At 42.6% G+C, this 15,769-nt stretch overlaps 2 protein-coding genes and 1 long non-coding RNA gene across 4 annotated transcripts; 1 reads left to right on the forward strand and 2 right to left on the reverse strand.

Annotated features, from left to right (window-relative positions):
• Positions 1–28: 28 nt before the first annotated feature.
• Positions 29–4,163, reverse strand: cd248b (CD248 molecule, endosialin b). Its single transcript, XM_082548646.1, has 2 exons — positions 3,107–4,163; positions 29–1,964 (listed from the first exon to the last, which is right to left on the reverse strand). The coding sequence occupies exons 1-2, from the start codon at positions 3,537–3,539 to the stop codon at positions 238–240; spliced, it is 2,160 nt and encodes a 719-aa protein (XP_082404772.1). The 5' UTR covers positions 3,540–4,163; the 3' UTR covers positions 29–237.
• Positions 4,164–7,924: 3,761 nt separating this feature from the next.
• Positions 7,925–12,511, forward strand: LOC309716012. The gene is made up of 3 exons (XR_014279350.1): positions 7,925–9,205; positions 12,110–12,231; positions 12,317–12,511. It is a non-coding gene; the product is annotated as an uncharacterized lncRNA (long non-coding RNA).
• On the reverse strand, positions 9,561–14,979 carry LOC309716011 (CAAX prenyl protease 2-like). 2 transcript variants are annotated; one of them, XM_082549564.1, is made up of 8 exons: positions 14,697–14,979; positions 14,522–14,624; positions 13,428–13,511; positions 12,784–12,862; positions 12,527–12,694; positions 12,119–12,190; positions 11,910–11,972; positions 9,561–11,810 (listed from the first exon to the last, which is right to left on the reverse strand). In XM_082549564.1, exons 1-8 carry the CDS (start codon positions 14,795–14,797, stop codon positions 11,590–11,592), a joined length of 891 nt encoding a protein of 296 aa, XP_082405690.1. In that variant the 5' UTR covers positions 14,798–14,979; the 3' UTR covers positions 9,561–11,589. The 2 variants fall into 2 exon arrangements, with proteins under 2 accessions (XP_082405690.1, XP_082405691.1); XM_082549565.1 differs by having other exon boundaries at positions 11,651–11,810; positions 12,073–12,190.
• Between the last annotated feature and the right edge of the window lie 790 nt (positions 14,980–15,769).

Genomic DNA, 15,769 nt, shown 5'->3' on the forward strand with positions numbered 1-15,769 from the left:
AACCAACACAAAGCACACAAAGTTTTTTCAGTTTTAAAGGTTTTTATTGAATTCTAAAAAAACAAACAAACAAAAACAAAACAAAACAAAAAATGATGGCAGACTACATTATTTACAAAAGCTGTGCAAGAGGACAAAAATGAAAAGTTTTCTTGATGAGTGGATAGCAGTTTTAGACAAATCTTAACAGACATTTGCATTTTAAGGACATCCGTGCGTGTTTGATTATTTTTGGTTTCATGCTTGGGTTTTCACTTCCCTCCTCTCAGGAGGTGTTGTGGGGAGTATCCAGCGATAGCAGTCTGAAAAGCGAAGGCTCTTGTCCACAGCACAGCTGGTGCAGTAAACAATCCCCAGAGCTAGCATTACTACCAGGAACACACACAGGGGCACCAGGAGGGCCACGAGCAGCCAGCTCTTGTCGTGCTTCCGTTGACCTTCAGCAGACTCTGCTTCTACCGTAGCTTTTACGCTAGCTTCTTCTGCACCTTCCATGTTAGCTTCCTCTGAATTTGAACCATTTGCAGTGTCCTCTGCCACACCTGGACCAGAGTCTCTACTTCCTGCATCAGCATCCACGCCATTATTAATTTCATTGTCTATGTTGCCTTTTTGCGTCGGGGACGGGGATGTCTGATATCCCCTGGGTGACAGGGTGTCCCACTGGTTTAGGTGATTTCCTGACCTGTGAGACCCATCGGGGGGAAGTCCTTCAGGGGCCTCTGTCACCCAGTCAGCATCAAAGTTGGTGTCAACTTCAAAGTTTGGGTCAGGAGTGAATGAAGAGGACCAGGGAATATCATGGTCAAAGATGGCTACATGAACAGAGTTACCCGGGTCGGGGGTCAGAGTAGAATACTCTTCGTCTTCAAGCGAAGGCTGGCAGGTGTGTCTGTCTAACTGCAGGTCGTAGCCATTGTCGCAGAAACACTCGTAATCTCCGATGAGGTTGAGACAGTGCTGTTGGCAGGACGACCCCCTTGCACACTCATCTATATCTACACACTCTCCTTCGCTGCCCACCTCATAGCCAGCACCACACACGCACCTGAAGGACCCCACTGTGTTTTCACACACACCCTCACAGCTGCCATCATCGAGGCATTCATCCACATCCACACACTCGCCCTCGTCGTCTGGCTGATACCCTGAAAGGCAGGTGCAGTGGAAGGTACCTGGGATGTTGACACAGAGCTGGGGACACGGTCCTTGCTGACATTCATCTACATCGGAACACCTGCGGCCATCTGGAGCCATTTGATAGCCTGGGGGGCATGTGCACCGAAGACCCCGTTGGGTCTCCATGCAGTTATACTCACACCCCATCTCCACACAGGCCGGGTTGATGTGAGGCAAGTCGGTGGGACCTGCAGAGTCAGATAGCTCAGGTGGGTTGGTTTGGCTCAGCGTGTCAGGCTTGCAGCTGTATCCATCCTTATCTACTGTGAAGCCCTCAGAGCAGTAACAGTAGTAATCTGTGTCTGTGTTCTGGCAGTGCTGCTCACATCCGTGGTTCTTGCTACACCAGTCTTGGCTCTGTGGTTCCTCAATGGGTGGACAAAGTGGAGAATCGGTGGACCAGCCCACTGTTTCGTCGTCTCTCTGGATGCACAGAGCGGTCATCTCAGTAGGATCCGGATTTGCGCCGTCTGCAGGGCATTGCACGGTGGCCACAGACCCAAATGGCACATGAGTCAGCAGACTGCTGACAAGGTAAAATGGGGTGGTGTAAACAGGTGGACCTCTACCCTCATCTTCAAGAGGTGGACACATGCCTTTGTAGTTGTACTGGCAAACATAGCCATTCAGTGGAACCGAGCAGGAGCCGTCAAGCCACTGGAAGTCTTCTTCGCTCTCACGCCCGCTCTCAGATGTGTGAACAATCATGGAAACGCAGCGATAGACTCCACAAGTTGATGGGGAGTATTCTTTGAGCCAGTCGGTGAACTGGACATTCTGGTCTCCTGTTGTAAAACACAAAGACAAAGATTAAAAAAATAAAATAAAATATGCAAGTTTACTGTGTATTTGAGTTTTGAGAGCTACTTGACACATTTAAAGGATGACCTTTATCATAAATAAAGATCCCATATTTACAGTCTACATGTGCTGATATTGTCATATTTGGAAAATGTTCTGTGCAGTCATTAATTGCATTCAAATGTGTATATGTGTGTGTGTTTGTGTGTTTTAAATTTGCCCCTAGGAGTCGCCAAAGTCAAAACAAAGTCTGACTCACAGGCACTTAAAAAAACAACAACGCCACAGCAAAATAATGTTGTATTCTACCCCCCACAAGAGTGGAGGTGGGGGGTGGGCCCAACAAAATGATGGGGAGGTTTGCCTCTAAGCTGTTCTGTTAACAAGCAGGCTGCAGAAATGCCTGCAATATATATTTAAGGAGTTTGTTTACTCTCTCAGGAATGTGCTGCAGTGGTACAACCTAGCACAACCGTAAACACTGAATCCAAGGTTAACTGTATCATATGGAAACATCTGAGTGCACACATATGTACATTTACAACATTCATGGCCAGTTCCTCCACAGTAAATAAACTGTTTGCAACAAACTAGGCAGAAAAGTCTGCATCTGCAGTTACCTTAACGGGGGTGAAGTCTTAGTATCTAGTTACCACTATATGGAAAAGAGAGCAAACATGGCTTTGTCCTTTAAATTATGACTGAAGAATAATAAAAACGGTTGCATTTCTCTTTGGATTTGATTTGCAACAGAAGAACAAAGCAGACACTTTGAGTGATGATAAAAAGCGTTTGTTTTTTAAGTGGGTGAGGTTTCCATAATGACTAAATCAGACTGAGGGGTAGCAGTGAGGTCAAAAAAATGGATTCCACATTGTCTACTGCACCAGCTGTGTCTGTGAAACAAAAGTAGTTCATCTAAATACCGTCCAGCCAGACTGGCCGAGGTATCAAAGTCTGACAGAGAGATTATAGAGGAACATATAGCGTGACACCTGTAGGTTATAATTTAAAAAAAACCTAAACATATCAACATCAAAGTCTATTCAAACACTATTAAAATGGTGAATGGATGTCAATGTTATAAAGAGCGAAAGCTCAAATTTCAAAAAAGATGAGACTTTGCCTGTGACCCAGACGAATCCTCTGAGCGGTCGGGTGGATGAACACTGACGTGGAGGTCTGTGCAACCCAATCCAGAGGTAAAGCTTTGACTCAGATCCCTGTGTCTCGATGGCTGACAGCAGCTCGTGGACGACAGCCGCAGCTTCTTGGTTATAAATCGTCGCCAAGGTCCCTCCGCGCTCCCGGCAGCTGCGCCCAGCCTCCCTGAACGTCTTCTTCTGGAGGAAGACAGCGTAACATCCTTCTTGGTAACAGACTCCATCGCTCTCCATAAGCGGAACTTTCTCTGCTGGCTTCTCCCTCTCTGCTTCCCTCAGCCTCTGAGCTCGGCTTCCAGGAGCCAGACAGACCGTCAGCAGCCACAGCACGCACAGAAGACTCATCCTGCTGCAACTGCTGCTGCTTCTGATGATTGTTTGCATCCTCCAAGACATGAAGTTTAAACTACACCAACATCTAAATGAGACAGCCAACCTTACTGTCAAAATAAATACTCCAGTAATGCAGCTGGTTTCTTTTCTGCCCTGTTATTGAAACTCACCTGAGCCAAACTGAGCTTCTATTGTTAGTTTTACAAATTACCGCTTTCCACTCCAGACTTAACTTTTTTTAAAAGAAATAAATACATAATTTGGTCTAAAGGAGCTATTTGAAGCTATTTTTCTTTGCCTTATTTTATCTGGGATGGGCAGATTCTTCAAAAATTAAGGAACTGCAGTGTAAAATAAATCCATTCAAACTGCCAATCCTGCTGCCTCAGATTTTATAAGAGCTTACTACAAAATAGATTGAACTGAAAGTCCGATAGAATTAACCCCAGAATGTCCAATTTAGTCCAGTAGAGTCCAAAAAACAGTCCAGTGAGTTACCAGTAGAGTCCAGAATTTAAAAAAAATGATTGAATGGGTCCATCTATCCTTGAGCTAAGTCCAAAATAGATAAAGTTGATCCTTGTATGAATTTAGGTGAATTTCTGGGACAGAAATCCTGCACTGCATCTGATCCTGCTCAGGCTTTCAAGCCTCTGCAAAGTTCTGAGAGAACCTTAGGAGAAGAGAAAGATGGGGGTGGGGGGTTGGGGTGTAAAGGCGGAGAGGCTACGTAGAGGAAAAAGCAGAGGGGGCTGGTAAAGTATGTGAGACTATGAGGGAATAGTTGAGGGGATGATGGGTTAGTGGGGCTTGGGAGGTGGGGAGCAGGGTTGGTATTGAAAACCCTCAGAGTGTGTTATGAAAACCATACGGCACCATTCTGTCCCCCATCTTGCCAATGGTTTTGGACACACGTATGCAGTCTCACACAGCCTTTAAGCCCTGCACTGCATCCACAGGATGGAAAGTGTCTCCAGCATTGTGAGATGCAGAATTTGTCCCTCTTCTTCTGACTCTTTCCCCCACCTGCCAGATTTTCTTCCTCTCAGTCTGTCATCATCTTTTTCATTTCTCTCTTCGCTTCTATTGTCTTTTTTACTCTTTTCTCATTTTCTTCCATTTCCCTCCCTCCTGTCTTTCCCCCGTCTTTCTACCAAGTCCATACCAGCTGGAAGACTTTACAGTCCAATGGAAACATTTGAGTGTGGAACAGAGGTCTACCTGTTGGACTGTTTGTTGGGTTCATTGCTGTTATAAAATAACTTTGAATGTGCACAGATGTTTAAGAGAATGAGTAGGTGTCCTTGTGTGTGTGATTTTGTGTGTATGTACGGGTGTATGTGTGTGTGGTTGCCACTCGGGGGCATATGGAGGAGAGGAAACAGGAAATGCCAGATGTGCATCAGCTTGACCTCTCAGTAACTGGGGAGCAGGAGTGACTTGAGGGGGTACCTCCTGTCACATGATCTGGACGTGATGAGTGGCATGTCTGGAAGCAAAGTCAAACACTGAGATGGAATTTTTCCAAAGAAAAATATGATCTTTCTATTTTTCCATGAGTTTATGTAAAGAGCAAAGCCAAAGAACACTAAATGAAGCCGACAGCTGCAATTTGAAGATTCAGGTACTGAAGGGAAGGCTGCTGATGGGCACAAACAGCTATCAGCTGAAAGTCCACCATGCACAAGACTGTTGAACTGCTGAAAGCTAAAACACTGTATGGATGCTCATCGTGTTTCTTTGTGGGAAGCTTGACCTGCCACATGTCAATTACAAGCAGCTTTATGTCATTGCTTCACTCTCCAACTTTCCTCTTGGTCTGGCGTAAAAAGGCTTTTTGATACAATTTAAACATGAAAGCATGATTTCACCTCTGTAGCCTCTTAACAAAGGATGATGGGATGGAAAAGTCACACTGCATTCAAAGTTGAACTTATTAGCTACACATTGTGTGGCTAATCCAAGCCACACATCCAAGCTCGTGTTTTCCCAGTGTACAGCAGATGAGTCGGCTGGCTGTGCTGTGATTGTGTTGGCAGGCAGACCATACACAATCTTACTATTCAGCAGTCTTTTCCAGTTATGTAACAACCACTGGAACTTGGGGGAGAACAAACATAAAACCTCAGGATCCTGGAGAACCTAAAGAGCCTTTCGATCTTGTTCCCCACCTCCCTTTCCTCCTTTTCAACATCCCTCATCCTGCTCCTGTCTCCCCACTTCTCCTGCTTTTCTTGGACTACCCCAACACTCAGCTGTTTCTCCCTTTCCTTATTATTCTTTCATTCCCCGTGTCTCTCCTTTATTTTTCTTTGAATTCTTTTGCTTTCCCCCCTCTCCTTCTTCTCCTCAGGTTTAGCTATTTGAGCAACCAGATCAGCAATCTTTTCTCCAGAACCCCAGTTTTCACCCCAAACTTCTGTTTATTCAATCATGGAGCCTGATTAGCCCCGCCCCCTGGCCTTATAGCCCCGCCCCAGAGACAGATTCCAGAATTGTAATTGACAGAACAGACAAAACCTCTCCTTTCCATAGCCCTGCACTCCCAATCCCCCCTCTTCACATTAATCTAAACACAGTGTGTCCAAGACGTCTAATGGAACATACAGAGCTCTTGATTTAATATGTGCCGCCCCCTAGGTCACAGCTTACTTTCTACCTCCTTGACTCCGAGCCGCTTGCCACATATCATTACTGGCTCTGATACATTCTCAGATTCTGGATTCCAAGCAGCTGAACTGTACCTTCCAGCTCCAAAACCTCTCCATTTCATTTTAACCACTAATTCATTTTTTAACAGCCCGGTAGATGTTCTTGATCTGATGTTCTTCTGTGGCCACTAAACCTTATATGTCTTATATGTATTACACACTTTGGGCTCTTTTTTCCATACGGAAAAGAACACGTGACATGAATTTTAATAGACTGCAAGAAGCTCACATCTCCCCTCAGCAGGTAAAATTTTCACCAAATTCCTAATAAACAAATGCAAATGCCAGCTGAAGCTAAATGCAGTGCCAGTGTTGATGCTTGCACACGAGCACAATGAAAGAAAGACAGAAATCTTACTTTTGTGAACATGAATGTCTGCACCAAATTCCATTCCAGTCTGAGTTTGTTTCACTTAAAAATCACAGATGTGAAGCTCACGACAAACAAAGGGATTGCCAAAGTCAGCACAGTTCATGCGGTTGAACCTGTGAACTTTGACCTTCCAGGGATAAGCCAAGACTTCTGGGGACCATAAATATATGGACACTAAATCATGGAATGGAATCCAGTAGTTGTTTGGCTTGAAACACTTAAAAACAATTAAACAGTTACTTCACCTTCACTAGGATCCCCTTTTTTTAAATGTGAAATATTCTCTCAGATGAAAGGACGAGCCCAAAAAGTGTTATTTTGAACTCGCTGGACTAAACTGTGTCTGTTCTCCCAGAAGGCTGTTGGATGGATCAGTGAGTCAGTAGGATAAATCTGGGCAGATACATTGAAAGAGCCCCAGATGCTTTAGCGGAGCTGCTCAGTGTCAAACAGATCACCCTGCAGTTATACTGAGGAACTTTCAGGTGTGAGTGTGAGAGCAAGGCATTCCTGGCAGAAGAGAGCTCTGCTGGAAATGCCTTCACCCACATGGATTTTTACATTTAAGGACTGGTTGCTTTTGCACAAGAATCTGTCAGTAAATGGAACATAGAGTGCTGTATATAGAAACGTTTAATTCTTATGTTGTGACATAATTGAAATATATAAAAACGCAAGGCTTTAAATGCTAATAGAGGCTTTTTGGGACTAAACAAATTAGTTATGCCTCTGTTCCTGAGCTCGTCTGATGCCAGTGAAACTGTTTAGTTATTTCCTCATGGTCTTGGGTCACGGGAGTACAGAATCGCACCACTCAGGCCTGTTGCAGCATCTGTGCCATATCAAGTAGAGCAGGACACGTCACGTTGTTCATTTTTCCCAACCGCTGGTGTTTTAAGACACACACACACACACACACACACACACACACACACACACACACACACACACACACACACACACACACACACACACACACACACTGAAACAATTAGCAGTGGCCTTGTGGTTAAATAATAGACTGTAGGCATTCCTGGTAATTTCAGTGGAGGAAAAAGAGGATACTTTTATCCACTTCTTCTACAACGTCCACATGCTTCATCTTTCACAGCAGACACAGATGCCCTCCATCCACACCCACACTGTCAACAAATCTATACCACAAACGTCTGAACCGACCTGGGTTGCTCTCCAGTTGTTAAATCGAGAGGAGATCAATTCCCGTTGGTTATAGTCTTCAATTACTGGATGCATCGGCTAAAAATGTATGGACGGCTGCAAGTCAGTAAATAAGCATTGAAGCTATGTCAAAGCAGTGAAGGTGTCTCATTTGATTTTTAACCTTTACGTATTAATAGTTAAATCATCACACAGTGCAAACATCGTCTCAACTACAAGCTGAAAATGCTAAAAAGTTCCTTCATTACTTGCTTACATGAAAAACAAGATAAAACATTCTCCACCAAACTCTGCAGGTAAAAAAAAGAAGCTTAGCATAGCGAAATAAAAAGGAACATGAGTAGCAAAGGATAAGGAGGCAATGATTTATGTATTATTAACTGCAATAGGAGTCAGCTGAATGTACAGAATCACACATGTATAAACAAACCTCAGACAAACAGCGAGTCAAGGTTTAAAAACTGCTGAGAGGCAGAATGGGAGGACAGAAAACTGGGAGAGGATAATTCCTGACAGATTATTTCTTTACCAGATGACAGGCTCAGCTTTTCCATAGACACACGCATGCACACATGGACGACACTTCTCTGCTCTGCATTTCACGATACAGTAATATTTCTCCAGGGAGGGAGCATTCGTGTGTGCGCGCGTGTGTGTGTTTGTAATGGCAAAACCATCAACTGCGAAAAGAAAGGAGAGGACACAAAAGGAGAAACAAAGAGACAGACGGGCGTCTGATGTGTAGAACGGTCATGTGTCTGACTCATTTCTGCACCGTTTAATATCCTGGAAACTTCACATTTTGCACACATCCACGTCCCTCATTTGATCCGGGCTCATTTTCCTACTCTTTTTCTCCCAAAAAACAGCTTTTCTACAGTAAATAAGAAAAAAAGAAGTCTAAACAAAGTAAATCACTCCCTAAAACAATGCAAAAATATGCATTTTCCCTCTGCTGTCTTTGTTTAATACTCCCAGCAATGAAGCAGGTTCCACCTTTTTCTTTCAGAAGCTTCTTACAAAAACCTGCTGCCAAGTTTGAGTCAGTGCAGCAATGTCCCACAAATTTAGTAGACCTTGTTGAGCTGGAAAGATGCCAAGGATCACTGAGTTGAAATGTAGGAAAGCGAAGCAGGGAAGGAGCATGCTGACAAATGAGCAGTCTATCCCTGAATAAATAAAGATCTGGGGAAAAAAAAGCTTTTTTAATCCTTTTAAATCTGAAATATTCAATCCATCCAAGCGTGACACCCGCGGCTGACGCTACAACGTGAAAAGGAGATGCTTGTATATCATACATCATGAGCCGTGTGTCATTTTCAGGTGCAGACAGCTGCAGTCGGATAAAGCTACAAAACTGCCCAGCGCCAAACACTAAAGGTGAAGCTGCAATGCTGTGGTATCGGCGACAGGATGAGATTGACTTATGAAGTGATTTTGGTTTGGAAAAATGTGTAAGAGTGAAGGTAGGGCGTATTTTTGTTCTATCTCTTTTCTGTGTTTCATTTTGAAGATGATCCCTAGTCCCCATCTTAGCCAGCAGCACTTTGAAACCAGTGTTACTTGCCCAGCTGAAACGTTAGTCAGGGTTCAAATCTGTTAATATTGTAGGTGCAGTATACTGTTGCCTTATGTGCACGATTTAATGCCAATTTGAGAATGAATTTGGATGCAAAAGCATTTTGAATGCTCAGTGTAGTTAAACGTGGCCTTAATACTTAAGTCAGTATGTTTTTGGATAGAGATGCATTTTTTTTGGAGTTTTGCCTCTATACACCACCACAGGTGATTTTAAATCAAACAATATAGATGTGATTGAAGTCAGATTTTTATTTATTTTATTTTTTAAAGCTTTCATTCAAGGGGTTTAACAAATGTATTGCATTTACCGTCCCCCCATTTAAGAGGGTTGAAAAGTAATTGGGTTACCATTGAAAAATATCCCATTTCTTTTCTTTAAAAAACTCTTGGGTTGCTTTGAGCCAGTATCTATTTCACCATGAAGCGCTGTCGAATCAGTTTTTGCAGCATTTGGATGAATCTGAGCAGAGTGTACAGCCTTGAACGCTTCAGTATTAATCCTGCTATTTCTACCAGGAGTCACTTCATCAAAAAAAACCCTCCACTAGTTACCTGGTTTCACTGAAAGCCATATATTATCATATCATAACATTACCTCCTCATGCCTGACACACTGTTTCTCTCCTTCTACTAACATTTCTCTTGCCATCGTTCTGGTAGAAGTTATACTTTGTTTCATCTGTCTAATATTTTTTTTTCTGAACTGTGCAGGCTCTTTTAGAGACTTCACCTCTACCTCCCAGAGAATCTTCTTACATTATTAGATATTGTAAAGTTGTTTTCCTTAACCATGGAAATAATTCTGTCATCATCCACTTTCATCTTCTGTGGTCTTTCAGGTCTGTTGGTGTTGCTGAGAGAACCAGTGCATTCATTCTTTTTAGAAATGTAACAGACTTTTGATTTGGCCACTTCAAAAGTTACAAATTAAACAGTTTGAAACAACTTCCAGTGTTACGTGTGCTACATTTATCATGAAAACAGGCCTCAGTGTGGCACGAACCTGCTTATGAGTCAACTGTCCAATTCATTTTGAGCTTCTGAAAATGGGGAACTGTACATAAAAAATGACTGTAATTCCTAAACAGCCAGTATAATATGTTTGTTAAAGCCTTTGAGTTAAAGCTGAAAGTCTGTGCTTCAATCACATGTTGATTGTTTGATTTAAAATCCACTGTGGTGGTGTGCAGAGGAACACTACAAAAATCTGATCTTTTTTTGCTGCAGGAGCGTCTGTACATGTGGTTAAACAGGCAGCCCGTATGCCAAAGGCTGTTTGTGTTCATATCTGCCACAGACCATCTCCTGCGTGTCATTTCCCCCACTTTTCTCCTTTTCCATCTAATAAAGGCTTAAAGAAAACCTTACCAGTTGAAATGGGATTCAAAAAAAACTTTAGTCAAGACCAGAGTTTACTGACTGAAGAACAGCTAAGATATGCATGTAGTACATGTGCAGAAACATGCGTGACTTTACCCCCACTGTTTTAATTTGTAAACATCTGTCTGACTCATAAATCTTAATTGTCCAATGCAACCTTTAACCATTTCCACAGACCCTGAATGACCTCCTCTCCCTCATCTCTGCTATTTCACATTTTCAGTTTCCCTGGGGAAATACTTTAAGCTTCTTCCCGCTCCACTTTTCCTTTACATTTCTCCTCTTTCCTTTTCTCTGCCCACTCCAACCATTTTCCCTCACTTCTTTCTGTATTTACTGCTACAGCCTGACTGTCATAGCCTTATTTGTCCTAATAGCACACGTTTTAGTTGTGCCTCTCACTTTGGTTCCCTTTGTGTATTTTCTGGCAACATCGTCTGTGTTTGTGTCTGTCTCCATCGCTCTGTCTGCATGTGTTTTTTTTCTACTGCCTTCCCTTTCACAGTTCATCTGTTTTTCTCAGCCATGCACACACACACACACACACACACACACACACACACACACACACACACACACACACACACACACACACACACACACACACACACACACACACACACACCTCTTTTTCTCCCTTTTAACCGGGGAAAGTTGTACTGGCATTGAGTTTCAATACAGTAGGAAATATTTTTAACCATGCAGGAAATGTCTAAACTGCTCTAATCATTCTGCTCTCATGCTGACCCACCCACGCATAGACATATATACACGCATAGATTTTTAGTTTTGTTAAAAAGAAAAAAAAACAGCAACTTTTTACATCACAAAATGAAATCCAGAGTAAAAGAAGGAGAGCTGGAGCGCATTTAACTTAATTCGATTTCATTCAGCAAACCGACCCTGGAGGGGGAGCCAGGCTGCAGATGGGAATGGGACCATAAAAGTACTGGTCTGTCAGCGGGAAGAGCAGCACCAGAAACAGCAGGCCTCCCATCAGATATGAGAAGAGCAGAGCTGAACTGTGAGGGTGTTGCAGGGCAGAGCTGATGTCAGGCAGGCCCTGACTGTTGCAAAATGAATGGCACAAAACTGGACCGACAACATGCCCTTAAAAAAAAACAAAACAAAACAAAGATTTCAGATGAAATGGGTTGATTATCGTAGGCTAATGAGTGACCAAATTATCGTATAGATCACATATCTTACCAGTTCTCATGAATATAAAGGCAGTAAAAGCACCAAAAACAGTTGTGTACAAGAACTGCATCCCTGTGAGAGAAAAAAAGATGCGATCAAAGTGCTCAGTTTTAGTTTTATCAGTCCATGTCACATAAAGATGATCAAAATCAAGCTAAAAGAAATGAGTCACCTTGCTCTGATCATGACAACATGGTTTGCCTTTTCAGCTAACTGACCTGCCACCAGAAGGATGACACTCATGCTCTCTTTCCCAAGGCGTCGCTCCTCTATGACATGGTGGAAATGAGCTAAAATGAGGCAGTTGACATTAAAGGCAGTCAAACCAAATGTAATGTAACACTTGCAAACATAGATTTGGAAGAAAAAATGAGGCACAAAATGCAACATTTATTATTCTCTCCTCCTTGGTGCAGAGGAAGGGTGGCGACTGGATTGGACAAAAGAGGGTGAATATGGAGCTGCCAGGCAGGAGGAAAAGAGGAAGATCACAGAGAGCGTTCATGGATGTAGGAACTGCTGGGAGAAGAAGAAGTCTCTCGAACTTGGTGTTAAAATTTAATCTGAAATAGTTCAAATATATGCAAATATGTTTTTTTTTTCTGTTTGAAAACTTTTTCACATACCAACTCCAAAGAACAGTGGAGCGGTGACGATAGCGCCTGTGGGTCCCGTGCAGGGCACCAACATAGGAAGCATGGCCCCTCTGAACACCAGCTCCTCTGTCACTGGTGCCACCACCTGGTTTCTGAGCCACACTGCGTCCCCCGCACACCGCCTCCATGACTGAACATCTGGGAGAAGTGCATGAAAGCACACATGTGCAGCTCTCTGATTCCAGTTAACCCAACATAACATTCAGTTATTATAGAGACAAACGTACCCAGTGCACACTGCATTTCCCCGGTGAAGCCTTTGGGGTTGTCTATAGCGGAGTGAACCAGTGGGCCGAGATAAAAAACCTGACGTGGGAGAGTAAAACCAGTTGTTTATAAAATCTAGAGGATGTAAATTAAAAAAAAAAGATTAAACTGGAAACTACAGGGTACATTTGTCAGTGTGTGGTTTAAACTCGCCCATGGGGATATTACTGCAGAACGTAGACATTTAATGGAAGTTGCAAAGCTAAGCTGAGGCCACGCTTAGCAGGAATGGAAATAAATCTCTGAAATGTCAAGCATGCCTCAGCTAAGCATAAATATATTGCTGTATGAGAGAAACGGGATCTACAGATTACTGTTTGAAGCTACTGAAAAACTCATTGACTATGGTTTTCTTCATTTCTGACAAATCTTATGTTAATGATGTAAATGTAAATAAATCCTGGGTTTTCATCTGTAAGTATTTAATGTGCGCTACATATAAAACTTCAGAGATATTTGTGCCCTCAGTTAAGCAATTTGAAATCAGTACTATTCTTTTCCATCTCTAATGAAGCAAAATGTTACAAATGTATGCTAAACAAAATTTATATTAATATTTTGAATGCAGAATCAAGTTAATCAGATATGGGATCCCCTGACTTACCATAGTAAGTAATAAAGGTAATATGGATGCAGCAACCAAACCGTCCATGCGAAGTCCCATCAACTCCCACACAGACACGTCCGCCTGAAGGGCAAAATGTGTTTTAGAAACCGTGAGAATGACGTTTAAACGAGTCACTGAAGTGAAACGAGTCACCGAACTTCATGTGGCCTTCAGATTAGCTCAAGAACAGTGTGGAGAGAGTTTCATTGAATGGGTTTCCATGGCCGAGCAGCTGCATCCAAGCCTCACATCACCAAGAATAATGCAAAGTGTCATATACAGTGGTGTTAAGCACTCCGCCACTGGACTCCAGAGCAATAGCGACGTGCTCTGTGGATGATGGACAATCCGATGGGTCTGGGTTTGGTGGTTGTCTGACTGCATTGCGCCAAGTGTAAAGTTTGGTGAAGGGGGGATTATAGTCTGGGGTTGTTTTTCAGTTGGGCTGAGCCCCTTAGTTCCAGTGAAAGGAACTCTTAATGCTTCAGCATATCAAGACATTTTCATGCTCCCAACTTTATAGGAAGAGTTTGGGGACGAGGGTGACTCCTTCCTGCTCCAACAGGACTGCGCACCAGTGCACAAAGCAAAGTCCATAATGACATGGATGAGCAAGCTTGGTGGGGAAAAACTTAACTGGCTTACACAGAGTCCTGACCTCAAACTGATGGAACACCTTTGGGATGGAAGAATGGTCAAAAATTCCCATAAACACTTCTTCTGTGGAAAGCCTTCCCAGAAAAGTTGAAGCTGTTATAGCTACATCATAGCAACATCACATTAAACCTTACGGATATTTCAAGTTCAAGTTGAGTTTGAAGAAAAAAAAGCAAATACTTTTGGGAATATTGTTCATAACATTTAATTTTAGATGAGCAGTAATCACAGATTTGATTTGATTGGTATAGATTACTGATGGAAAAGATCCTTTACAAAGGTAACAATCGGGACAAATAAACAAACAGATTCAGAATTGAACGATAGGTGGAGTTTAAATTGTCACAGAGTTGAGTTAAACTCATAGTGCTGAAACTTGTCGGGTCACAAGGTAAATCCTCCAGGGGAAATGTTACTATCTACAGTATACTCACCTTGACATCAGCCCAGTGTATCCATGTCTTCACAACTGCAGGTGACACTACAGAGACCAGCAGCACACTAGCACAGCGACGCTTTATCACACTGGGATGATCCCTGCACGCACAGTTTAAGTTTAGTTGTCTGGCCTAACAGCACTTCTCTCATGCCTGTTGGTGAGCTGTATACCTTGGTGAGCTGCTTCTCCAGACGTACAAACTGCCAACGTAGAGACCAGCCAAGAATAGGCAGCCCAGGAAACACCTCGGGTGGGTGTTCTCTACCTGCATGACAAACGTGAGGGTTTGCAATCACAACTTCAGCTGGTTCTCCAGCTAAGCGGCGGCTAACAAAGGAGTGCAGGTTCACCCCGCTTTGGATCGGCTCGATCCTGTCAGTTATTTCAGATTAGTGAGTCCTGGTGATTAGCTGATTAGCTCTAATGCTCTATGAAGTCCAGTAACTGCACGCAAAAAACAAGCTCATTCAGGTAAACGGTACGAGTGTAAACAAGACTACGTGCAAACAAACATAATACATAACAGTAAATATTCAGTTTTGGTTATGACTCAATATTTTTATACTAGGGTCAGAGATTAAAAAAAAAAAAAACAGGTGAAGCTTAGCCTCTCCGTGCCAGTAGAAGTAGTTGTGTAATTGGAAAACAAACATGTAGCCATCATAGAACACGAAAAAGCTAGTTCCCTGACCGGGAATCGAACCCGGGCCGCGGCGGTGAGAGCGCCGAATCCTAACCACTAGACCACCAGGGACATGCTGGAGATCGTTATTCTGCACCTTACATCCAATCGCATACAGAAAACGATTTTCATGCCTCTATTAAGATCTTTTGGGGCTGCATCAGTTTACATTTGCTCTTTGCTGTGTTCGTGCAGTAGTACTAAACAGTGGCTCTGACTTATAATTTCTTTTATTAAACTGATTTTTGTTAGCTGATTTATCAGTATCAGTCTACACGTCAAATAGATTATACAATGCCAAAAATATATAGTTAAGTGTATATATTCACATTTTAATTCATCAATATCTTTGGTTATATTGATAGTCTGCAGTCAGCAGGATTTACGAAGGTCTTATAAATAAAATAAAGAAATTACATGTTTTGTAAGAATCTTTATGACTCTGCGTTATTGTTCTTCTGTGTTCTACATTATAATCAATCCAATCGTTTTTGGCACTTAAAATATATTTATACAACTGTTATGTTATAGTTGTTGCTTCCCTCTTTGCCAGATCTCTTC

Source organism: Aulonocara stuartgranti (assembly GCF_965226115.1).
Source record: "Aulonocara stuartgranti genome assembly, chromosome: 10".
Classification (NCBI taxonomy): domain Eukaryota; kingdom Metazoa; phylum Chordata; class Actinopteri; order Cichliformes; family Cichlidae; genus Aulonocara; species Aulonocara stuartgranti.